The sequence below is a fragment of the Pelodiscus sinensis genome, chromosome 1 (assembly GCF_052426305.1).
Source record: "Pelodiscus sinensis isolate ZL-2025 chromosome 1, ASM5242630v1, whole genome shotgun sequence".
In the NCBI taxonomy this organism is placed as follows: Eukaryota; Metazoa; Chordata; order Testudines; family Trionychidae; genus Pelodiscus; species Pelodiscus sinensis.
This window is the reverse complement of record NC_143052.1, coordinates 193,421,571-193,447,172: the sequence shown is the minus strand read 5'-3', so window position 1 is coordinate 193,447,172 and position 25,602 is coordinate 193,421,571. Positions and strand designations below refer to the sequence as shown.

The 25,602-nt window shown below is 40.6% G+C and overlaps 1 protein-coding gene across 3 annotated transcripts in view; it reads right to left on the bottom strand.

The window, feature by feature from the left end:
• Window positions 1-3,718: 3,718 nt before the first annotated feature.
• PCP4 (Purkinje cell protein 4) overlaps window positions 3,719-25,602 on the bottom strand; it is a 105,456-nt gene continuing 83,572 nt past the window's right edge. For all 3 annotated transcript variants that reach the window (XM_089774053.1, XM_075912105.2, XM_075912109.2), the window contains one exon: window positions 3,719-7,440. In XM_089774053.1, the coding sequence (XP_089630179.1) occupies window positions 7,313-7,440 (128 nt within the window). In that variant the 3' untranslated portion in view covers window positions 3,719-7,312. The remainder of the gene's footprint in view (window positions 7,441-25,602) is intronic.

Here is a 25,602-nt window from a genome sequence, read left to right as displayed (position 1 = left end):
ATGTTTCAGCTGGATGGCTGCATTTATTTCAGGCACTTAGGCAAACTGGCAGAATTCACAGAATAGCAAAAAAACATATAAACATTTTAGAATAGGAGACCTGTGAGGAAGGTTAGTGGAACTGGGCATGTTTAGTCTACAGCAAATGGCAGAGGGAAGATTTAGGTACAATACAAATAAATCTCTGTGGTTTTAAGAAAAGTCTAGAAATTAAATAAGTGGCCAAGGAAGGTATTAGACTCATAATGACTAAAGCTACTTAAGGGCAGGAGTACATCTGTCAGTGATAGTTTAAGGATTACTAAAAGAGCACTGTCACATTATAGGAGTTAGACTAAGTAACTCACTCAGGCTACATCTAAACTACACCCCTCTGTCGGCAGAGGGATGTAAATGAAGCACTTCGAAAGAGCAAATGAAGCGGGAATTTAAATATCTCACACTTCATTTGCATAATCATATCATGGCGCTGTTTCAAACAAACACCATTTCGAAACTGAAACCGCAGTTTAAATGTGGTTTTTTCAACAACAGGGCCCTTTTTTGAAAGATCCTGTACTCCTCATTTTTTAAGTGCACCATTTACATCTCTCTGCCAACAGACGGGTGTAGTTTAGATGTAGCCTCAGTGCTGGACTGTAAGCACTAGACATATCATAGTTAATCTCAATTTTCTTTTTTAGATGAGTTCTTGGACCTTTTCATTGTGTAGATATAAATCAATGCTTTATTTTGCCTAGCTGTAAAATGGGGATAACAATTCTTACTTATTGTTATTACCTCTTAGGAGCATTGTGCTGATTAAAGAGCTAGGAAATGATCCAATGACCACTGGAGTCAATGGGAGTCTTTTCACTAAGCAAGTTTTGTACCAGACCCCTAGGGTATATCTAGACTACATGTAAACTAGTTTACCCGGCATAGGCAAAGAAGCAGGGATTTAAATAATCCCCACTTCATTAAAATAAACATGGCCGCCACGCTGTGCCGACGATCAGCTGATCTATCACAGCACAATAGTCTAGACGCGGATCGGGGAAGCCTTTGCCAACCGATCCTGTAAGTCCCAAGGTTCGGTTCTAGGACCGGTTTTGTTCATATCTTTATTAATGACCTGGATGAGGGGATGGATTGCACCTTCTGCACGTTTGCAGATGACGCTAAGCTAAAGGGAGAGGTAGATACGCTGGAGGGCAGAGATAGGGTCCAGAGTGACTTAGACAAATTGGAGGATTGGGCCACAAGAAAATCTGATGAGGTTTAACAAGGACAAGTGCAGAGTCCTGCACTTGGGACGGTAGAATCCCAAGCATAGTTACAGGCTGGGGACCAACCAGCTTAAGTAGTAGTTCTGCAGAAACGGACCTGGGGGTTACAATGGATGAGAAGCTAGATATGAGTCAACAGTATGCCCTTGTAGCCAAGAAGGCTAATGGCATATTAGGTTGCATTAAGAGAAGCATTGCCAGCAGATCCAGACATGTCATTATTCCCCTTTATTCGGCTCTGGCAAGGCCACATCTGGAGTATTGTGTCCAGTTCTGGGCCCCCCACTACAAAAAGGATGTGGACGCATTGGAGAGGGTCCAGCACAGGGCAACCAAAATGATTAGGGGGTTGGAGCATATGACCTATGAGGAGAGGCTGAGGGATTTGGGTCTGTTTAGTCTGCGGAAGCGAAGAGTGAGGGGGGATTTGATAGCAGCCTTCAACTTCCTGAAGGGAGGTTCCAAAGAGGATGGAGAAAGGCTCTTCTTAGTAGTGACAGATGGTAGAACAAGGAGCAATGGTCTCAATTTGTGGTGGGAGAGGTCCAGGTTGGATATTTGGAAAATCTATTTCACTAGGACGGTAGTGAAGCACTGGAATGGGTTTCCTAGGGAAGTAGTGGAGTCTCCATCCCTAGAGGTGTTTAAGTCTCAGCTTGACAAAGCCCTGGCTGGGTTGATTTAGTTGGGATTGGTCTCGCCTAGAACAGGTGGCTGGACTTGATGACCTTCTGAGATCTCTTCCAGCTCTATGTTTCTATGATTCTATGATTCTATGAACAGGAGCCTGGAGGTCTGAATATTCCCGCTTAACACATACAAAGCACACACAATGTTTTATATGAAATGAATCAACTGAGTTTGGTTGTCTCCATAGGAATCATCTAGTTAATCTCCCCAAATCTTCAAACCAAACCTAAGCTCATTGGTGTGATCATAGCGGATGACAGATGGGTATTTTTGGAGACTGAAGAAGAAAAACTCGTTTTGCAGGTCTTCACAAAAATGGTAAGAGTGTTTTTTAACAAATTAGCATTCCCATTGCAACCCATTTTACCCTTATTTACTACATTTATTTTCTTTTTATTCAACCAACCTCCTCTGCTGTCTGCCATCCTCCTCACCAATTCATATTTCCATAAATAGCTTCCCTGACATATTTACACTGCTATATTCAGCCAAGATATTTTGGATCAATTTCAAATGTGCTGCAACCTGAGGTATTTCTGGCTGAACTAGATTATACAGTGGCTGCTGAAGTGCACTTCACTAAACAGATTTGATGAAAAGTCTGAGCTGCAAGCAATCTAAAAGGCAGTATTTGTTAGTGCCTGTACACTGTGTATGTATAGTTGAAACTGTCTTTCCAGTTACTCAGTCTTTTAACATTGCACTTTTACATTCATTAAGATTGATTCCATGACTCATTCTAGATGGGTCACTTTGTACTCAAGAGACTGAATGTAAAAATTAGGGTGCAATTTGTACAGTCTAGCAAAGCTGGTGGTGATCTGCATTATATAAGTACAAAAGCAAAGGGAGACCAGCATATTTCTTACAGCTGCATCCAGAACAACAGATCATTATTAAAGGTATGTCTACACTGAAGAGTTTTTTCAGAAAAATGACCATTTTTCTGAAAAAAAAATTCACTTTTGTCCACACTGCAATCATGTTCTTTCAAAAAGAAAGAAAGAAAGAAAGAAAGAAAGAAAGAAAGAAAGAAAGAAAGAAAGAAAGAAAGAAAGAAAGAAAGAAAGAAAGAAAGAAAGAAAGAAAGAAAGAAAGAAAGGGCTTTTCCGACATTGGAAAACCTCTTTCTACAAGGAAGAAGCCTTTTCTGAAAGAGCTCTTTCGGAAAAAGGCATGTGTGGATGGGGAAGAGGGAATTCTTTTGCAAGAAGAGGAAAGACAAAAAAACACAGGTGCTATTCCATCCATAGTAATCACAGCTTAAATGCAAGATATTGCCCATTCAGTGCTGATGCTATCTTTCGAAAAAGCAGATTGCTTTTTCAATGCCCAATCTCTTCCGGAAAAGTTTCTTCCAAAAGAAGCCTGCAGTTTCTACATAGCCGAAGTATTAATGTATGGAGTGGAATAAATACAAACAAGACAACTGTCAATATCACACTTGTATGCTAGAACTGGGGAAAGGATATTCAGAAACACCAACATAACCACACATGGGCCCAGACTACATTGTGGGATAATAGGTAGATAACTGAATCAGAAAAAACAATGGTCACAGTACACGTGAGGCACCCAGGGGTGGCAGCTCACCAGGGTTCCAAAGGCAGAAAAAGATGTACCGCTGGCCTAAGAATGGACACCATGTGTAAGTAATCCAGGAAGACAATTAATAATATGAAGAGAACTGTGCAAATCTAGGGGAGTTGCCAGACCCCTCACAACAAGGAAGACACAGATATAGGTGTAGTAAAGAGAAGGAAGTTCCTTTATTGAGGCTGCTGAGCACACTGAAGTTCTCTGGCTGTCTAGCTTACAAACACAGGAAGATAAATAGTATTACCTCACAAAATTGAGCTAAATCCTGACCTGAAGTAAAGAACCATGGAATGACTAGCAGACTGTTTTACAAGCTTTCACCCATTGAAGTATAGGTTAACAATTAAACATTTAAATCATCTTTCCTGTATCCTAACAACATTTAATAAACAGGTATGCACACAACTAGAGTGATAAAAAAATTAAGTCCCTGGGTTTTTTTTTACATGACTTAAGATTGTAAATTTGAACCCTGGCTCTATGGAATAACTGATCATTCATTGATGAGGTTGAGGTTTAACCATTTTGTGGGGCCATCTCACAGTAGTCATTAGTATTGCAATCTCTGGAGCTGTTTATGGATAGATGGCATCTTCATCATTTTCCACCTCTTGGTTGTCTGCAGGCTTTATCCATTGAATTCACAGTTATTCTCTTACACATGACAAGAGTCAATATCTACTCAACCCACTGTCTACTAGTTACGTTATCTTTGACCAATTTATAACAGGTACTTTTTGGGGCTAATGTCCTTTTATTCGCTCAGATCATCTGCTGTGGGACAATCTTTCTGTTTACCTGTCAGGACCTGGGTATTTTCAGTAGCAATGTAAACATACTTGAGCTATTACTATTCCAAAGGCAAGTGAGTTAGAGACCCCACTTGGTGTTTGAAAGTAAAAATAAGACACAAATGACAAATATAATTATAGCCCCAAGTATAGGGCAAGTTAGTAGCTGAATATAGGCCATGTTCTTCAGAAAAGTATGTCTCTGTCTGCAAACCTCTCTCACAACCCAACAGCAGCCATATTTGCCTACTAATGCTACAGGTTTGTGACAAAGAAGACCTTGTTTAAAACTGTTCTGCCTTGAACATGAGCAAAGAACCAATGAAAATCAAGCACCAGGCATGAGAATATTGCCCACCTTGATGGAAACCTGCAGTGAAAATGTGACATAAAAATACTCGGCTATAAAAGAATTGTCTGCATCAAGGTCTGTAATAATTAATCCAGTCATTCTCTCACTCCTTCTTGATCATTCCACTGCATGGTCAGACTTCATTGTGGGTTGCACTCTGCCCTTGAGATTGAAAAATAGTCCTATTGCTGAAAGGCCTCAGTAATCCATTTTCCAATAGCCCTAGTCACTGTGTTTCAACAATCCAATGGTTTTCGTTCTGCCCTAAGCATGCGATTGAACCATGTGAGTTACAACACTCCAAGGGATGTCAGATAAAGAATAAAAGCCTATTGTTTTACCCATAGCTTTTATCCAATTAAGTAACTATTACAACATTTATGCTATTTCAGATGACATAATGCACAAGGTAAATGCAATTCTTTATTATTTCTTTTATTTTATTAAGACTTGTTGAGCTAAACAAAATGGTTTTAAAACTATACTCCTGGTGCTCTTATTAGATAGTGTGCTGTATGTATTGAAAGATAAATGGGAAGTCTCTGTTCTCTATATGGTCCATATCCTGATATTACTAAGCTCATATTGGCAAGTTATTTGTGATTTTTTTAAAAAAGAGGTAAGCAACAGAAAGAAAAAGTAGAAACAAACTATGGTTTTGTAGTTAAGGCACTGAGCAAGGACTCAGAAAATCTGAATTTATTCCTGGCTCTGCCACAGGCTCACTGGCTAATCATGGGCGACTCATTTACTTTGTCAACAGAGGTGTTATGAGCCCAAATATATTAATTAAAAACTAAGGTATTTCAGTGACCAAAGTGTGGTGGAGGGGTTGGTCACATAGGCTGTGTCTAGACTGGCAAGTTTTTCCACAAAAGCAGTTGCTTTTGCAGAAAAACTTGCCAGCTGTCTACACTGGCCGCTTGAATTTCCGCAAGAACACTGACTTCCTACTGTCCGAAATCAGTGCTTCTTGCACAAATGCTTTGACGTTCCTGTTCAGGCAAAAGCCCTTTTCCGGAAATGTTTTTGCTCAAGAGGGCCAGTGTAGACAGCTAAAAACTGTTTTGCACAAAAAAGCCCCGATCGCGAAAATGGTGATTGGGGCTTTCTTGCGCAAAACTGCATCTAGATAGGCACGGATGCTTTTCTGCAAAAAGTGCTTTTGCGGAAAAGCGTCCGTGCCAATCTAGACGCTCTTTTCCACAAATGCTTTTAACAGAAAAACTTTTCCTTTAAAAGCATTTGCGGAAAATCATGCCAGTCTAGACGTAGCCATAGAGTCATAGAACACTAGAACTGGAAGGTACCTTGAGAGGTCACTGAGTCCAGTCTGCTGCCCTCATGGCAGGACCAAACACCATCTAGATCAATCCAGATAGATGTCTATCCAACCTGCTCTTAAATATCTCCAGTGATGGAGATTCCACAACCTCCCTAGGCAATTTATTCCAGTGTTTATCTACCTTGACAGTTAGAAAATGTTTCCTAATGTCCAACCTCTTGCTGCAGTTTAAGCCCATTGCTTCTTATCCTATCCTCAGAGGCCAAGGAGAACAGTTTTTCTCCCTCCTCCTTATGACACCCTTTCAGATACCTGAAAACAGCTATCATGTCCCCTATCAGTCTTCTCCTTTCCACACTAAACAAGCCCATTTCTTTCAGGCTTCCTTCATAGGGCTTGTCCTCTAGACCGCTAATCATTCTTGTTGCTCTAACATAAAGTAACTAGAGAAAGAGAAAACTGTAGCTGGAGGCAAAGCATGTGTTGTGGTTTACTTAGCAAACCATGGGACAATATAGAGGGACAGGAAAAATACATGCATTGTTTGGATAGGTAATGAACACTTACAATCAGGAAAGAAAGAGGTTAGAGAGGAAAATATTCCTCTACAAACAAATCTCTGAATGTGTATGTTGTTGGTGGGGGGAGAGGAGGAGGGAAGAGTTATTTCTAGAACTGTAGACATCTGGCAGAAAGCATTGTAATTCTGACCAATAGGATCCAAATGGGGATATGTTGTGTTCTCCGGTATTGATTCCGGGACCCACTGTGGATGGTGATTTCCTCACCTAAACCATTTTATTGCCTGAAATATGAGACAAAAACAAATGCTTCCCCTATCTCCTCAATACCACACTGTCTCTGATTTTTCACTTTCACCTCATTACAGGAAAAATCATTTAATTCTCACATTTGGCTGGCAGCTGGAATTCTCTAAATGAGGTAAGCAGGGCTCAGACTTGTTCTCTCTTCCCTTAGCAAAAAATCTCATAACATACGGTGCTACATTATGTCTCCAAGCTTTAAGCAAAGAGGAAAATAGGCATCTAGGCTGGATTCACTTGAAACACTGTGCTTGCTGGATTAATAAAGAAAAGACAGATGAGAGAAGACACTTTAATTACTTCATCCTAACATTTTATTACATCAGGTAAAATGGTGAGAAATGGGACTGGAGAGAGTCACAAGGATGAGGCCACATCAAGGTCATTGTTGTACACCTGCCAATGAGTTTTTAAATATTCTGTACATGCATCTTAGTTTTATTTATTAATTTCCTGACAGATCACCTCAGGACTACCATTTTAAATAAACTATGAGGTAGTGACTAAGACTGGGATCCTCCCTTTTTCTTCTGGAATTTTCTGAACTGGGACTGTATCGCCACTGCAGCCCGTTCTGTCTCTGGGGCATCCATGTCTATGTCAAAATCCTCTTGAACTTTCTTCTGTCCATCTGTCCCGAGAAAATAAAAAAACAAATTAATATTAATTTGGGACTCTGATAACCAACTGCAACATGAGATGGCGGCTTTATTCCCCATCCCCCACTCAATTTCTCTCCCATGGTCTGTCGATAAAGCACCAAAGGCTGTTTGAGAGCCAGAAAGTAACTGAGACAGAGTGGTAGACCCCAGTAGCTGAACTCAAATTCTGGTCACGGCAGCTCCAGTTAGTTTCCTAGGAGTAAGCCTGACAATGCTAGCCAGGCCTAACTGACCAATTGCTGAAGGGCTGGAGAGAGCGACAAGGCTTAGTAGCCCAGAAACTAGAAAGGGCACAGGAAGAAATTGCCACTGGAGAGGGAATTCTCAAAGTCGGTTGTAAGGAAGCTTTCCCCCAGCCCTCAGGTAGTGAATGGTGTGCTGTGGTACAATACCATAAAGGTGACAGGGGAGGGAACACCATGCATGACCCATATGTAGGGCTCACAAGAAGAGAGTCTCCAAGCACTCTGTATGTACAAAGAAAGGCCAGGGTGCAGTTCTTGCCCTGTTACTGCAACCATTTACAGTTTATGTGGCTGTCCAACGCCTCCTTCCAAAAGGAAGAGTTTAAGCTCTCTTGCCATGTATGGTCATTGGGCATTGAAGAATGACATCAGAATGGAGCTGAGCATCTCTCTCCCTGATATGACAATATAGTGGCAGGCTATATCTTGGATGACTTACAGAAAGTAGGAGGCCCACAAGCAACTTCCCTTGACTGAAAACTCGTGAAGTCAGTGCTCAAGCAGAAGTAACAAACCCATACACCGTGACCCTCTCCTAATGTAAAGCAAGGGAGACTTTTTTAAATCTATTATTAAAATGGAAAGGAGCTCCTCCTGCCCCGTTTTTCCCTCCCACTGGAGCAGAGTTATTGCAGCCTGAAGATTACTTCCAACCTTTTCACTTAACCCTCCACCACACATTTTTTCATCCTTTGAAATATGTACTTTCCAACGACCTAGCTCTGCTCCCCTTCTGTCTTTGTGTATGTTACTGTCCTGTTTTGCTCTCCCAACTCTATCGGTTTTGCCTTCTCTTCAGCTTTGATCCCTGGTTCTTTGCCCAGCCTTCCTTCTGACTGATTTCAACTTCCATGTTAATAACCTTGACTCTTGTTGCATTCACTTTCACATTTGTTCATTTCAACATTCATCTTGCAGCCCTGGGAAAACTCACACTCTTTGTAACTTTCTGTGGCAAGCACATAGACAAAGTGAGTCATGCTTTAGCTTAATCTCTTTCCTTTCACTGTAGTCTTGTTTGTTACAATTACTTATAATTAGAGTGGTGCTATCGTTATAGTAGAGCTCTAATTATGCTAAAGTCCTATTCATTTGGTTTCTGAACCAAGAAGGTAAAAGAAAACAGTTTTGTTTTCAAGGTTATTCTACTCTTTTTAAAAGCATTTTTAATAAAACTGAAATAAAATCTGAAATGAAAAGTCATTTTCAGTTGAAAAGTGAAAATGTGTCCATTGGAAAATTCCGAAAGGGCACATTTTGGCTTCTTTGGAATATTTGTTTGAGGGGTTTCAAACTTTTACTCTGTTTTTAATGCTGTAAATCATTAAAAACAGATTAAAAGTTTCAAACCCCTCAAACAAATATTTCAAAGAAGCCAAAACGTGTCCTTTTGAAAGTAATAGCAAAATGCTTTTAAGTACATTAGAAGCAGGAAATCTGCTAAAAAACCAGTGGGGCACCTGGACGATAGAGATACAAAAGGCGCAATCAAGGACAATAAAGCCATTACAGAAAGACTAAATGATTTCTTTGCTTCAGTCTTCACGGCTGAGAATGTTAGGGAGATTCCCAAACCTGACCCGTCCTTTGTGGGTGATGAATCTGAAGAAGTGTCCTGGATTGAAGTATCATTAGAGGAGGTTTTGGAACAAATTGAAAAACTGAACAGTAACAAATCACCGGGACCGGATGTCATTCACCCAAGGGTCCTGAAAGAACTCAAATGTGAAATTGTGGAACTATTAACTGTGGTTGTTACCTATCCTTTACATCAGCTTCTGTACCCAAGGACTGGAAGACCCTGGCAATTACAGACCAGTAAGTTCAACATCAGTACTGGGCAAATTAGTTGAAACAATAGTAAAGAATAAAATTGTCAGACACGTAGAAGAACATAATTTGTTGGGCAAAAGTCAACATGGGTTCTGTAAAAGGAAATCATGTCTTACTAAACTACTAGAGTTCTTTGAAGTGGTTAACAAATGTGGACAAGGGGGATCCAGTAGATATAATGTTCTTAGATTTCCAGAAAGCCTTTGACAAGGTCCCTCACCAAAGGGTCTTGTGTTAATTAGGTTGTCCTGGGATAAGAGGGAAGATCCTTTCATGGATTGAAAACTGGTTAAAAGACAGGGAAAAAAGGGTAAGAATAAATGGTAAATTTTCAGAATGGAGAGGGGTAACTAGTGGTGTTCCCCAAGGGCCAGTCCTAGGACCAATCCTATTCAACTTATTCATAAATGATCTATAGAAAGGGGTAAGCAATGAGGTAGCAAAGTTTGCGGATGATACTAAACTGTTCAAGGTAGTCAAGACCAAAGCAGACTGTGAAAACTTCAAAAAGATCTCACCAAACTGAGTGATTGGGCAACAAAATGACAAATGAAATTTAATGTGGATAAGTGTAAAATAATGCACATTGGAAAAAATAACCCCAAATATACATACAATATGACAGGGGCTAATTTAGTTACAACTAATCAGGAAAGAGATCTTGGAGTTATTGTGGATAGTTTTCTGAAAATGTCCATGCAGTGTGCAGCGGCAGTCAAAAAAGCAAATAAGATGCTAGGAATTATTAAAAAAGGGATAGAAAATAAGACAAAGAATATCTTACTGCCCCTGTATAAAACTATAGTACGCCCACATCTTGAATGCCGCATACAGATGTGGTCTCCTCACCTCAAAAAAGATATTTTGGCATTAGAAAAGGTTCAGAAACGAGCAACTAAAATGATTAGGGGTTTGGAACGGGTCCCATATGAGGAGAGGCTAAAGAGACTGGGACTTTCAGTTTAGAAAAGAGGATACTGAGGGGAAATATTATAGAGGTATATAAAATCATGAGTGGTGTGGAGAGGGTAAATAAAGAAAAGTTATTTATTAGTTCCCATAATAGAAGAACTAGAGGACACCAAATGAAACTAATGGGTAGCAGGTTTAAAACTAATAAAAGAAAGTTCTTCACACAGTGCACAGTCAACCTGTGGAGCTCTTTGCCAGAGGAGGCTGTGAAGGCTAGAACTATAACAGAGTTTTAAAAAGAGCTAGATAAATTCATGGAGGTTAGGTCCATAAAAGGCTATTAGCCAGGGGGTAAAGAATGGTTGCCCGGCCTCTTTTTGTCAAAGGCTGGAGAAAGATGGCAGGAGACAATTTTCTTGATCATTGTCTTTCGTCCACCTCATCTGGGGCACCTGGTACTGGCCACTGTCGGCAGACAGGATACTGGGCTAGATGGACCGTTAGTCTGACCCAGTATGGCCATTCTTATGTTCTTATGTTCTTACGGGTTTGGAAGTTAAGCCTGAAATTTGTAGTGATTTAACATGAATGTGCAAAGAGTTTCAACTTGCATTTTTGGGGGGTGGAATGATTAAAAAAATGTTTCATCCAAAATCTTTCACCATGTTCTACTTATAAAATATTATAGCCAAATATTGCACCCACTCCCACAATGAACTGCATGCCAGGGGACCTCTCTACCTGCACGGAGCTCCCATAGCTTTCGTGGGACTCTGTGCAGTTCCAGGGTACCTCTCGTTTAGAACAACTTGCCTTTTCTTGTCTCCAATTGTAATCTACTGTATATTCAGGGCAGAGACCACTTCTGGTGTCTCTGTCGCTTAACGTTTTCTCATAAATCTTGCAATATTTGATGCGTTTCCTAAAGCCCTAGAAACTGGACTCATGGGACTACACCAGAAACTACACTTCGACATGCATCTAACGAAGTGGGTCTTTGCCCACAAAAGCTTATGTTCCAACACTTCAGTTAGTCTAGAAGGTGCCACAGGACTCCTCGCCACAGAAACTCAGCTGTAACTGAAAAAAAAAATAAGGACATACTACCCCTCACAGTAGCAGACATACGCTTAAAATATGAATCCTAAAGGTTCAAAAGTCAAAAAGCAAATAAAAAGAATGCCAAATAGATTATTCTTGAAATCTTATGATTATATTAAAAAATCTCATTGTTTTAGAGGCACCTAATTCATAATTTTGGAATACTTGGGAGTGGAAATACTGCATGTCTTGTCAACTATTTACTCGAGTTCTTACCACAATTTAGACACTATGGGTGTGTCTAGACTACAGAGTTTTGTCGACAAAAGTCCACTATACCTGCGTCTACACTACCACTGAGTTCTGTCGACATAACGTCGACAGAACTCAGCAGTTTTGTCGACGCTGGTAAACCTCATTTTACGAGGCATAACGCCTTCTGTCGACAGAGTTCTGTCAACAGAAGGTGTTAGTGTATGTAGGGTTGTGTCTAGACTACAGGGTTTTGTCGACAAAGCAGCTTGCTTTGTCGACAGAACTGAATGTAGTCTAGACGCTCTTTGTTGACAGAAGCTTTGTCGACAGTATCTGTCGACAAAACTTCTGTCGACAAAAGCCTGTAGTCTAGACGTACCCTATGGCTCCAACTCAGACATTTTTACACTGCGTGGAACCTTAGTCTCAAACAATTGCATTGCTCTCAGTGGAACTACTTAGTGTAAAGTAGTCTTCTTCATGAGCAAGGGTGATGCTAAGGTTGTCTATTAATAATTATTACTAATAATAAACAAATATGTTGACATTGCTATGTTTTTCTTTGTTAATAAGAAAATTATAACATTTATACAACTAATTCTCAAATAAATTATTTAATTTAAATTTCAGGAGCTTTGTATCTACTTTTTTCTTCTTACCCTATCTATTATGGGTTCTGTACCCCACACAGGTGAACAAGGAGTTAACAAGAGTCAGAACTCAGTTAGTCCACTTAGCTGCATCTGGAGAGTGTGTAAGGCTTCATTTGTTATTAGACCAAGCTGAGGAGATCATGAGACTTCTTCATAAAAGAAGGCAGTGAAAGCTACAGAGAAAATCCAAGAGAGAGACATAGAAATCCAGGAAAGAGGAGGTAGGAAGTTCCCTGCCTCTGGGGAAAGTGTGGGAAAGGCAGATTAGAAAAGCCCACAGGGATGGAATTAATCTTTGACATGGCCAGGAAAAGGAGCAAGGCATAGATCAGCAAGGCATAGATCAGGGGGTTAGTGTTCTGTCAGGGTATGTCTACACTACCCTCCTAGTTCAAACTAGGAGGGTAATGTATGCATACCGCACTTGCTAATGAAGCCCGGGATTTGAATTTCCTGGGCTTCATTAGAATAAGCGGGGAGCCGCCATTTTTAAATCCCCGCTGCTTCAAACCCCGTGCAGCACGTTTCACGAGGAGTAACGGTAGTTCGGAATAGGAACCTAGTCCGAACTACCTAGTTCGAGCCCCGTGTAGCCGCGCTGCACGGGGTTCGAAGCAGCGGGGATTTAAAAATGGCGGCTCCCCGCTTATGCTAATGAAGCCCGGGAAATTCAAATCCCGGGCTTCATTAGCAAGTGCGGTATGCATACATTACCCCGCTTGTTCGAACTAGCGGGGTAGTGTAGACATACCCTCAGGGAAGAAGAACTTAAGCCTCAATTGGTGCACATCAGTTTAGTTCCATTGAAGTCAGTTGCATTACACTGATTTGCACTTGCTGAAAATCTTGCCACACCCTTTCTATTTTTTGGAATAATTTTTGTTCCTGTTGAAATCAGAAGTGTAATTCCTCTCGCTATAGTATTGAATATCAAAATACGTAAATGATCTGATGATATGGAAACAAGCCTCATTTAGACACTTAGATTTAGAACTTAACAATATTCCAAAAAGGATTAGACATGCAGGGGATTGGACTTGCTGGCCTCTCGTGGTTCCTTCTTGTTCTATTTTTCTATGATTCTATGTATGTGGGATCTGAGAATGTTCATAGTTATATTAGACAGAAGATATGTATCAATATTGTGATGGGGTATATAAAACCCCACACTGGCAGTGACAAAATAACAAGGAGTTCAGTTAATCAATTCTTTGCACATTGAAAGGAGATCTCTAATTATGGATTAAATTTTGCTGGAGGAGAAGCTGGTCACGTGATTCCAATAAAAGAAGGACTACAGAGGAGAGACTGAGAATCTTTTCTGTTTGGTGGTAAAGAAACATTAGAGGGGCCTGTAGCTAGGTGCTTGTACCCTGAGACTATTCCTGAAGGGAGAGGACAGTTGAGAAGAAGACTGCTGAAGCAGTCCTGAGAAAAGAGAGACTCTTGGGATGGATGCCTGGAAGGTCACTGGCTTTGTGGGAGCCAGGCCTTCATGGAGAAAGCCCAGGGAAGCAGCGCTCTTTAACAGAGTGACAGAGGGGCAGAGATGAAGAGTTTGTGGAGAATAGCTTCTAGAAAGAATGAAAGAGTCTTTGAAGTTCCTTTGAATTGGGGCTTTGTTACCTGGGATGTGTGGGAATCTTCATGTGGCCTGGCTAGAGGGCCAACTCACTGCACAAACTATTGATGTCCAGTGGAGGGTGAGGAGCCGAGAGGTTGCAATGCCAGGTTTCATCATGGGGAGAGGGGCCTCTGGCAAAATTAGTCTATGCTACCATATGTGTTTTGTGTTAAAAGGATTAAAACCCTTCATGATTCCTAGCTTTAACCAATCATTAGCTGAAGAAGGTTAAGACATTTCTCCAGTAGGCAGGTTATTCCATAATTATCCATTGTGGGGTTTCTAGAAGCTCCTTCTGAAATATCAGTTGATCACTGTCAGTCACTGGACTCATCTGATATGTCAGATGGACACATGTAGCCTTGTTTTCACCAGGGGAAAAATGTGTATTCTTAATTTGAGTTAGCTAACTAAGTTGTACTAACTCAAGGTATAATCTTTAACATGATTGCCAACCTTTTGTGTAAACTACAAACTGCCCTGTTTTTAGTAGCATTTTACTGCAAATTGGCTAACTTGAGATATGATCACACCTTCTTTTCCTGGTGAAGACACTTCTGAAGGGTTTTCCATGGCTGTCAGCAACATTAGACTCTCCATAGAACATTATGTCCAAACTAAAATGCAACATAATATTTACAAACCACAAACTCCTAACATGTACAAATAATATTGATAGCCAAACAACAGGATTCCACTACTTTATGCAAAGATTATCCCTCATCTCCACTTTTTTATTTTATATGGGCAAGTTAAGCTGAGTCTTCCAGTTACAACACACTTCAAAATGATTTTTCATAGTAAAATATCTGCCATATGCAATACTATGGTCATGTCTATATTATGTAGAAGATCAACACTGCTGCAGTCGATCTTCTGAGTTAGATTTAGCGGGTCTAGAAAAGACCCACTAAATTGAGCTCAGAGGGTGCCCCCATCAACACCAGTACTCCTACTCCTCACAAGGAGTAATGGAAACTGTTGGGAATTTTTGCTCCCATCAACTGCCAGCTGTGTGAATGCTGATTTAAGAAACATCAACTCCAGCTATGCAACTAACATAGCTGGAGTTGTGTATCTTAAGTTGACCTTCCACTCTGGGGGTATGTCTACACTACCCCGCTAGTTCGAACTAGCGGGGTAATGTAGGCATACCGCACTTGCAAATGAAGCCCGGGATTTGAATTTCCCGGGCTTCATTTGCATAAGCGGGGAGCCGTCATTTTTAAATCCACGCTGGTTCGAACCCCGTGTAGCGCGGCTACACAGGTTCGAACTAGGTAGTTCGGACTAGGTTCCTATTCGTTGAACGAGGTGTACCGGTAGTTCGGAATAGGAACCTAGTCCGAACTACCTAGTTCGAGCCCCGTGTAACCGCGCTACACGGGGTTCGAACCAGCGGGGATTTAAAAATGGCGGCTCCCCACTTATGCAAATGAAGCCCGGGAAATTCAAATCCCGGGCTTCATTTGCAAGTGCGGTATGCCTACATTACCCTCCTAGTTCGAACTAGGAGGGTAGTGTAGACATACCCTAGAAGACTAAGCCTATATGATCTGTATGGGCCAGTTTAGACAGCAGCTTCATCAGTAGGTAATACTATAGCCTTATCTTAGCATTAAACTGTTGTCTTGTATTGAAATGTTGTTCTGCTCTGGGGTGGTTAGCAAATTCAGTCCTCCTGCCTGTGTGTGTTGAATTTGTACTGGTACTTGCAACATCCAATACATCCCTAATTCTATAAGGTATTACAGATCTATCTATTTCACTTCCAGAAAAAGGAATTTTGTCAGACTCTTCCTGTGAAGAGACAAACAATCTTTGTACACACTGAAGCTTCTCAGCTAACTCTTGAGAAATGTAGTGCAAGTGTAATTATGTGCAAATGCCTTTGGCTAACTTTGTGCTTTCCTTCTCAAGTCTGTACTAAAATTAATAATGATGATACAGAAAAATAGAAAATATCATTCGATTTTCCTCAAGAGTCATGTGTACAAAACAGCCCTATGAGGCATTAGAGCAGGCATAAGAGCAAGGAGGATATAGGGAAATACGCTTTCAAACAATGTTAGAAAATTAGAGTTAAAATAGTTAAAGTTCCCTCTTTGCTCTCAGAATAGCTTCAGATTGCCATAAATGAAGCAAAGATTGTTTTTCATTTCCTCGAACAACATTCGTATGAAACTGTGCTGGAGCATGGGCTGAAAAATATTAAGTAATAATGACACTTCAGATCTTAAATACCATGCTCTCTCCTCATCCCAGTAAGGATCAAGAGAAGTTACAGAAACATGTGTAGAATATACCTAAATGCATACATTTTTTTCAAATACTGAATTGCAGTACTTAACAACTGATGCATCTCTAGTGATGAATGTCATCCCCCCCCCCCACACACACACACAGAACACGCCCGCATGTGAGCACTTTACCTCAGGCAGGATCAGTACCTCCTTAAGCAGCCTAGTGCTCAGAGGACTACACAGGTTGCAACATCTGAAACCCCAATCTGATAAAACCAGCCAAGACAGGCCTTGGTTAAAACAGGCCAAAACTGAATTGGGGAGTTTCTTATTTCTGGTCCCATGGATGTTACATCCATGTGGTAAAGTGATGACACATCATCTTGTGTGATAGGGCAAGAGAATACCTGACCAAATTCCACAGCAGTTCCCATGAAGGCTCATCCTGTGCCAGAGAGTCTGGATATGCGCATGGAGTGTAGAGCAACAGACAAATCATGGTCCTCCCAAAAACCGCTGCCAGGAGAGCTGGGAGAACTGACAAAATCATTCTGATTTCCCTGGATTCAGAGTAGGAGGGAAGCCAGAGAGTTTCCATCTGTCTCTGGAATAGAGGCAGAGCTGGAGGTGTCAGACTGCTTCTTTCCTTTTCTGTCCCCCTGGATGGGAGTGGAATACAGCAGAAGGACAGATCTTGTAGCTGAAGAAAGGCAGCAGATGGGATCTCAGCTTAGATAGTTCTTCTCCCATCAGATGCTGGTGCTGAACCACCCACTGGCAGGAAGGGTTAGAGCTCTATAAACTCCCCAGCAAGGGACAGCACCACCTGTTCCTCTGGTACAGAACTGCAGATACACTGACCTGATATGGCCTCCTTTTATCAGGTAGTGAATAGGCAGGAAGGAAACTTCAGGGATCTAAGCTCTTCTACACCCAGGGAGAACATTGTTTTGGTGTTAGCAGAGGTGTCAAGCTCTACTCCAACATAGCCCTCCTTTCCTTAACCCTTGCTCAGCAAACTCACTTGCTAGTAAGATGTTAAAAGATTCCACTAAGCTCACTGACTCAGCAATTCTACCTTGCTGCTCTAGTTGATGTTAGACTCATCTGAATTTGACTACTGTCAAACCACATGCTTCTATGATCTCACTAGATCAGCATATCTAGTATGTTGGGGTAATTTCAAGGCTCTAGTTTCTGAGCAGGCTCTTCATCCATCATATTTCTAGCTTGGTGGGTTGATGCCAAGGCTCATGCCTCTATCAAGTCACTGGCGTGGTGGTTTTAGTGAGTCAAGGAAAATATCTGTGATACTACTAATTACCACCAGTCTTGCTTGTTTGCCTGGTCAGAGACCAGGTTTTTGTATGGGCACTTCCTTAGCACCTCCATCTTATTGGGCTGGCTTTATCTTCAACCATTCTATGGGTCAGCTCTGTTAGCTTCCTGGGTTGATATATAGGCACCTAGATACCTACTCAACACTGCTGGCTGGTCTGACGTCAAGTCATAAAGTTCTGTGAACACTATCGCTCAACTAGAGTTTGCTTGGTTTAAAGAGACAGCCCTCTGTGAGATTCCAGGCTGAACTACAATTTGTTAGACATATGTGAAAGATCAGAGTTTCATTCTGGATCAGCTCTTGCCTAGCTTGCTGGTATAATGCCAAGGCAAAGGTTTTTGTGAAGTTACTGTCTGTGTGGGAGGACCATGACCCTATCTACTCTTTATTAACATCAAGGACAAAGCAGGGGCTGTGCCTTCATGTCCCTGAGCATGGTGTCTGCTGTTGTGATAGGCCAGTACATAGATTTGGGGGGGTGGGATGGGGTGAGGAATGAAGCTCCCTCCCGTTACCCCTGTACAATGGCATATCCAAATCTAATTCTAAAAATGTGAATCATCACAAGAAATGTTAAATCAATTTATAGGAAGGACATTGCTACAAACTAGCTCAGGAGTTACTGAAGAGCTTTCCTATCTATGTATTTACAATTCTAGGGAGTCATCTATACACTGATATAATGTTGTTGTAAGCATTCTACATGGTGATATGGAGTTTTTTGTGCATGGCAATACATGGGGGCTACGTCTACACTGGCCCCTTTTCCGGAAGGGGCATGTAAATTTCACGAGTCGTCGTAGGGAAATCCGCGGGGGATATTTAAATATCCCCCGCGGTATTTAAATAAAAATGTCCGCCGCTTTTTTCCGGCTTTTAAAAAAGCCGGAAAAGAGCGTCTAGACTGGCCCCGATCCTCCGGAAAAAGTGCCCTTTTCCGGAGGCTCTTAAATATCCCCCGCGGTATTTAAATAAAAATGTCCGCCGCTTTTTTCCGGCTTTTAAAAAAGCCGGAAAAGAGCGTCTAGACTGGCCCCGATCCTCCGGAAAAAGTGCCCTTTTCCGGAGGCTCTTAAATATCCCCCGCGGTATTTAAATAAAAATGTCCGCCGCTCTTTTCCGGCTTTTTTAAAAGCCGGAAAAAAGCGGCGGACATTTTTATTTAAATACCGCGGGGGATATTTAAATCCCCCGCGGATTTCCCTACGACGACTCGTGAAATTTACATGCCCCTTCCGGAAAAGGGGCCAGTGTAGACGTAGCCGGGTTCTGTTTTTCTTGCTTTGTGGTATTAATAACTTACATATTCAAGTGTCATTTCCAAATCTCAAAGGTAATCCATTCTGTTAGAGAGTGTGAGATTGGGTTTGGTTTGGTTTTTATTTCTTTTGCAGTGGTTGGTTATTTGGAAGGAAGCAGATACCTGGATAGAATAACTTCAACCCAATAATCAGCACCTAAAGGTGAACAGCAAACCCGAGAAACTGCATCTGTAGTATAACTGCACACACAGTGTGAAGAGAAATAAAGGTTGTGATTAGTGATCAGGGTAAATCTACAGCTACTTATCTGACCAGCAGCAAGCAACTCCTTACTATCCCTAGACAAAAAGAGGGAAAGGAATTAATATTTTTCTACTAAAACTAAATTATCAGTTGGTAGAAAGATGACTTTATTACTCAGCCAGAATCCTTTTTTTTCCCCCTTGGAATGACCTTTACTTTGGTAATGCAGTATTTTTATCTCAAATATGAAAAATTAGTTTTGATGTAGGGAAAAGATGGTGGTTCTTTCTGTGAGTTTAAATTTTTTTTAGCATGAGGCCTTTGAAGTGTCTGATTAATCTTTTTTCCAGTAGTAACATTGTTTGAGAGCAGCAATATTGTTTCTGACACAAGATAAATGCAATATCTGAAAACTACATATAATCAGATCAAATATAATGAGGCAGAAAAGAACAGTCATAAAGGTAAGTTTACAGAATTCTATTTTAACCTAATGTACAACCTGCTAAAGAGGATTTTCTTCAACACTTAACATAGGGACAAATATAGTTTGCACTGAAACAATATTTAAAATTATTTCTTACTTCAGAAACAATTATATTTATGCACCAATTATAGACTTTTTAAATCTTAAAAATATGAGATTATGCTAACTGGCATCTTGCAGTGATTGTGGGCGTAAAGTTATGTGCTTAATTAAAATATCAATAAGAGGGATTTTGCTTCAAGCAATGATGACAATATAGAACATGCATGGCTATCTCAAGCTTCTAATTTCATCAGATCTTATTAGCTAAGATTGTCAGGACTGATTGATCAGTCTGCAAGTGGCAAGCACATAGGAAAAACTCAGGGAGTCACAGGAAGTGATGTCAATGGTCACCTGACTGCACTCCCTCTTCCTTCTGAATCACAAGAACCAATTCCTGAACAATAGGTTGAAAGTTTATACTTATGATGCGTTGAAAAACCAAAGTCCTCTTATCCACTTTTAGTCAGCTCATGGTCCTGTAAGACTCTATGCAGGAATATGAGTGTTAGCTCAGTGTATTGGACAAGTTTGAATTAGGAATTCCCCTGCTGCCTTATTAAATTCCCTGTACTATTTCCAGTGGATAGGGTATTCTTCTCATTTCCTGCCTAAGCTGTTGTACAGTATTGCTGTGTAACAGTGTAACTAAAAATCTAAACTGGTCTACCACAGAAAAGGCTGCATTTCTGTAACATGTGAAGTGAACCTCCCTCTCACCCTACTTTGATCCATTGTAAACTGAATTAAAATTACAAACTGTATGCACGGTCTGTAGGGAATTATGCAGACTGGGCTTAGCAGCAGTCTGTCTGTAGAAAGCCAGTTTAGAGTGTTTCATTAGCACTGAGTGAGGATGATTGCAGATTAAGTTGGACAAGAGCACTGCTCTGTATAAGTCACTGACTGTCTTCCAGCCTACCATCTCATGTTCCAGTTTTCCTGGTGTCCCATCAAGAAGTGCCTCCAAGGAACATGGGCCCCCTGGCCTCAGTTCCATTGATCTTGATATATCTTCCCTAATTTTACAGACATTAAAAACAACGAATAGTCTAGCAGCACCATAAAGATTAACAAAACATATAGATGGTACCATGTTTTGCTAGTCTTTAAGGTGCTGCTGGACTATTCATTGTTTTTCAAGTTTTTCCAGTTACAGACTAACTCGGCTACCCCTCTGAAGCATTAAAAACAAAGCATTAACACTCTTGGGATCCATAGCAGAGTCTATATTACTCACACTGGGCAATGCTAGAAACTTTTCACACAATATGCCAATGTCTTATAATGGGCTCAAAGAGGAATCACTTCATTTGTAATTCAAATATTTATGATCGCTTCAGTCTGTAAATTGAAGTGACCGACAACATCCACTGGATCAGGCATGTCTCTGACTGCTTTGATCTTGTTAGGATCTGCTTTAAGTCCCTCCACTGTGAGCAAATATCCGATGTATTCACTTTTGATGTTTGTGTCACCTTTTTTTTTCTGGATTGAGTTTTATACTCTTGTCCCCGTATCACTGTAGAAAAGTTAACAGTCTTCTGCCATGGTCTCACTCAGTTTCTGTGTCATTGCTGCCTTTCCCTACAATGAGGATAACATCTGCTATTTGAACAAGTGAAACTTCATGAACACTTGTGCTCTGCTCTGTACATGTGCCTGTGTGGCTTCCAGCCTAACTCCCTGTGTTCCTTCCTGGCATCTTGTCAATAGCAGTCCCTCCAGGAAACATGGTAGAGCAGGGGTGGGCAAAGGGGCCTCCACAGGCCAAATCTGTCTTTCTGTTCCCCCACCCCGCACCCCTGGCAGGGTGGGACAGGGGGCAAGAGACTTCATGCATTCTCATCCCCAGGCCCTCATTGGCCTGGGGGCTGGGAGAGTGCTCGAGGTCTCCTCCTGCTTCAGCACCTACAGGGAACCACTGGCTGTTTTTAAACAGCTGTCAATTCTCTCTAGGCAAGAAGGGGAGGAAGACTTCACACACTCTCCCACCCCCAGTCAGGGTCTGTGGCGGGGGAATATGTGAAGTCTCATGGCCCAACCTCTTCCACTCGAAGCTCCACCCCTTCCGGGGAGGCCCAGAGCCACTTCAGAAATTTGTGAAGTGGCTCCCTTTTAAAAATTATTGCCTACCCCTGTGGTAGAGAAAGTATGACGGGTTGAGCAGTTCCTCAGTCTTAGAGAATAGCCTGTTGATTTCTCTCAGTTTTGGGATTCTCGTCCTCTATTGTTGTAAATTCTAAAAAATAAAGTAGGGTTATGCCACAACATTCTAGCAAGAGTGTGGTATGTTAGCTACCTTCACTGTGTGTCTGTTGTAAAACAGAATGTATTCTTCAACTGATAAATATATTATTTCTATTGTGGTAGTGCCTACAAGCACTAATTATGAACTGAGACCCCAATGTGTTAGGTGCAGTGCAAACACAGAGAAAGTCTATGCCACAAATAGCCTACAATCTTTATAATGTGTACTAATATTTTCAGAATGTTAAGTGTAAAAGTAAGATCATAAGCCTTACTCAAAAGTAGAATACTGAGTACTTTGGAAGACTGTGCCATCCTGGACATATAACAAATTTAATTAAAATGACTTCACATGAATTATTAATTGTAATGGCCAATGATACTTAAGACTTTGATGAACAGCAGTACAAAGGAAGTATTCATCCTCAACTCTGATACAGCCTCCTTTGTGTTATGACTTCCACATTTCTCCAACAATGCCTCTTTTGCGTATGACATTTACAAGATAGTGTACTGAATAAACTCCAAGAAACAGAAGTGAGTATGAAGCACCATACAAAAGCAGCAAAAAAGGTGACAAGTACTGCAAAAGTAAGAAGACACAAGGAAGAGGACACAGGTTTCAGCAGAAAACTTGCCAATCATGAAAATGAGAGGACTCAGAAAACTCCAACATGGAGTCAAAAGGGGCTTTTTTAAATACCCAAATTTCAGGTAAGAGACGAGCAAAATGTTGTTCTTCTTCATCTTTAAAGAGCCAGATGGGGGCTATCTGGGGAAACCCTTGTATAAAAGAATAATTCTATTAGTAGCTAATAAGTCACTTAAACTTTTCCTAATAATTTAAATAACTCTGATATACTGGAGTTTGTATTGGTCACAGTGGTATATTTTTCTGTTACTAACGGCTCCCAAATAAGAAAATATGCATGGGGTATTTATTTTATTGGGGTAGATTAAGAACAAAAGTGTGCAGAGGGGCGATATCAGACCTCACAAGTTATCCTTGTTGATGTTTAACACTAAACAGTAAAAGTTTGGTGTCAAAGAACTCAGACACTTCAGTATGGTGGTGATGCCACACAGATGTCATGAAACAGCATCCAGCTCCAAGGAACCAGAGCTTCAGGAACTATTTTTCTGGAGAGAAACTAACAGACAAATGGTGGCCATTTCCCCCTGAAGGCCACCATGTCCTGCCAACTGAACCCAGGAAACATAGACTCAACTGGATTGGCAGTGATGGTGATGACAATGACAACGAGTAGTGAAATTCAGTATTGTTGTTCCTTAAGCTCCCATTTTGCCCAAAGAATGCTGAATCAGTCCCAAGATGATTTAGTTCAGCCAGAGCAAAAACTGTGGGATACAAATTATAGATTTATTTGAAATGAACAAGTGGCACTCCCTGAATGAGCATATACATTGATCCCTTTTAAAATGTTTATTTAAATCTTCTACGGTAGGAATGACATTCATGAAATGAAGGATAGAAGGTAGAAATGGGTATCCTCTAGAGTCTTCTTCCTTATAGCAACACAACTTCTGCGGGCATCTTGGGAAAGTTCTAGATAATTTCTAATGTTTTTCCTTTGTCTTGCCCATTATTTAAACAGATGAATCAGCTTTATCATGGCCCAATGTGATCATACTGCCATTGAATACTGAAGACTATTTTGCACATTTACATTATTATACCTAGCTTTCTAGGGAACAGACAAGCACCGAAGAGGACTGCATGATACCAATGAAAACTAAGAAAGTGGCACAAGGGGGCACTGTGTCAATATAGTACTAAACTAAAAGAAAGTGAGAAGGGTGCACACAGCCAGAGAGTACTGTAAGTGGATTCCATAGAAGTTAATTAAAAACAAAACTATGTGCAGAGGAAAGGTTTATTCTGTTTAATCTAAATATCCTTCAAGTTAAAATTATGTATTGCGTTAACAGCTCAAATCCCCTAACTAACCCAGAAAGGGACAGATTTAAAATAGACATGGGTTGTCTGTGTTTTCTCACATTACCTTCAAACTCACTGGTTGGGATGAAAGGATTGCTTAGCTTGAAAGAAATGGTATTGATTAGGGTGATTTTTTCTGAAATTCTTTCACATTTCTCAGTCAGTTGGCATGCCTTTCTGCCTTTTTTTTTCCTGCGTTGAGCAGTCAAATACATCAGCTTCTTTTATTCTCCTTTCAATTTAGATCAAGGATACGAAATGTTAAAACCTGCTGATAGGATATTGGTTGAGTATTTTCAGGAACAAACATTAACTTCAACATTTTCAGCATAACTTGGCAATGTTTCTCGTGCTTCTGTAATAGGAGATTAAACTTAACAGCACAGTGAAATAAAATGCTTCATGTGAACAAGGACCCAAGTGACAGTTGCTGTGGAAACAATCATGGAAGGGACTGGCCTGTGGTGAGCACAAAATCTGCTTTACTAGTCTGCTAATATTGGGACAAATGATGCTTCTCTTGTGCTCATGCACTGAAAGGGGAAAAGGACTCTTCTAGACTACGTGGAACAGTCGAAAAAGGATATGCAAATGCTGCAGCAGCATAAACCTAATTTTTTGAGGAACTTTCTTCTGTTTAGCACACACTTGTAAAAGGTAGCCATGATCACCTTGCAGTTCTGAGGACAGCAAGAGAGAGGTGACAGACTAGGTGTGTCTAGTGGGACCATAGCACAGCTGATTTGTTCATAAGAACAGAGATGCTAGGCTGGGGGACTCTGACTAACACCTTTTTAAGGTACAACAAAGGTTATGTTTCACCATGGGCCTGATTGAATGTCTACTGGATCAAAAGTCTCCTGCAGTCTTTCGAGTGCCTCCAATCACTGCTGCCCAAGTAGGGAATCTCCTCCCCTTCCTCCTCACTGGAACTCATCCACCCTCCCCAGCTGTGCATGGGTCCCTAGTGAATTATACACTGAACATTGGCTGGTATTTGTTATACAGGAATTACATCATGAATACATTATATAAATATTTATTTTAGTTTTTAGAAGCTCAGAATAGGCATCATTGATTTAGTGTTAACTATTGGTAAACTTGCACAAATGTCATGTGGCACTTTTTTAACACTAGAAATTCACATGACAGAAAGACTTATTATGAGAGAAAGAATGTTGAAAGTGTCAGTCTTCCATATAAAATACTAACACTAGGAATTCTTAAGAAGATTAAATTGTATTTCTTCCCAGCCTGAGCTCTAATTTGTTCATTTCTGACTGGGATCTTGCGGGATATACTGTACTAAGAATCCACTGGGGCAAAAGGTAAAATTTCCTCCCATAGAATTAGCAGAGAACATTTATAGGCACACAGGACAATTTATTGTTAATGGAAAAACAATGACAATTGATTCTCTAGAAGATTAGAACATGAATCAAAAAAGGGCAGGGTGTCCTTCTCGGTGCTTGTTCGTTACGCATAGAGAGTTACTACATTGCTGGCAGGCTCCTGGAATTCTAACAAGTCAATAGTAGAGCTCTGTGGGATTTCTCTTTCCTGTCTTTTGTGTCTATATTGAGTCAGGGTTGATGGTATAATAATGCAATTTTCCAAGCCTTTTTTTAAGCAAGAGAGAATAATGAATAAGGTCAGGCATCAAAGGCAGTAGACAGCACTTTGTTCAACCATTTCTTTTTTCTATCTAATGAAAAATAGAATTTTAACTTTTATTGTAC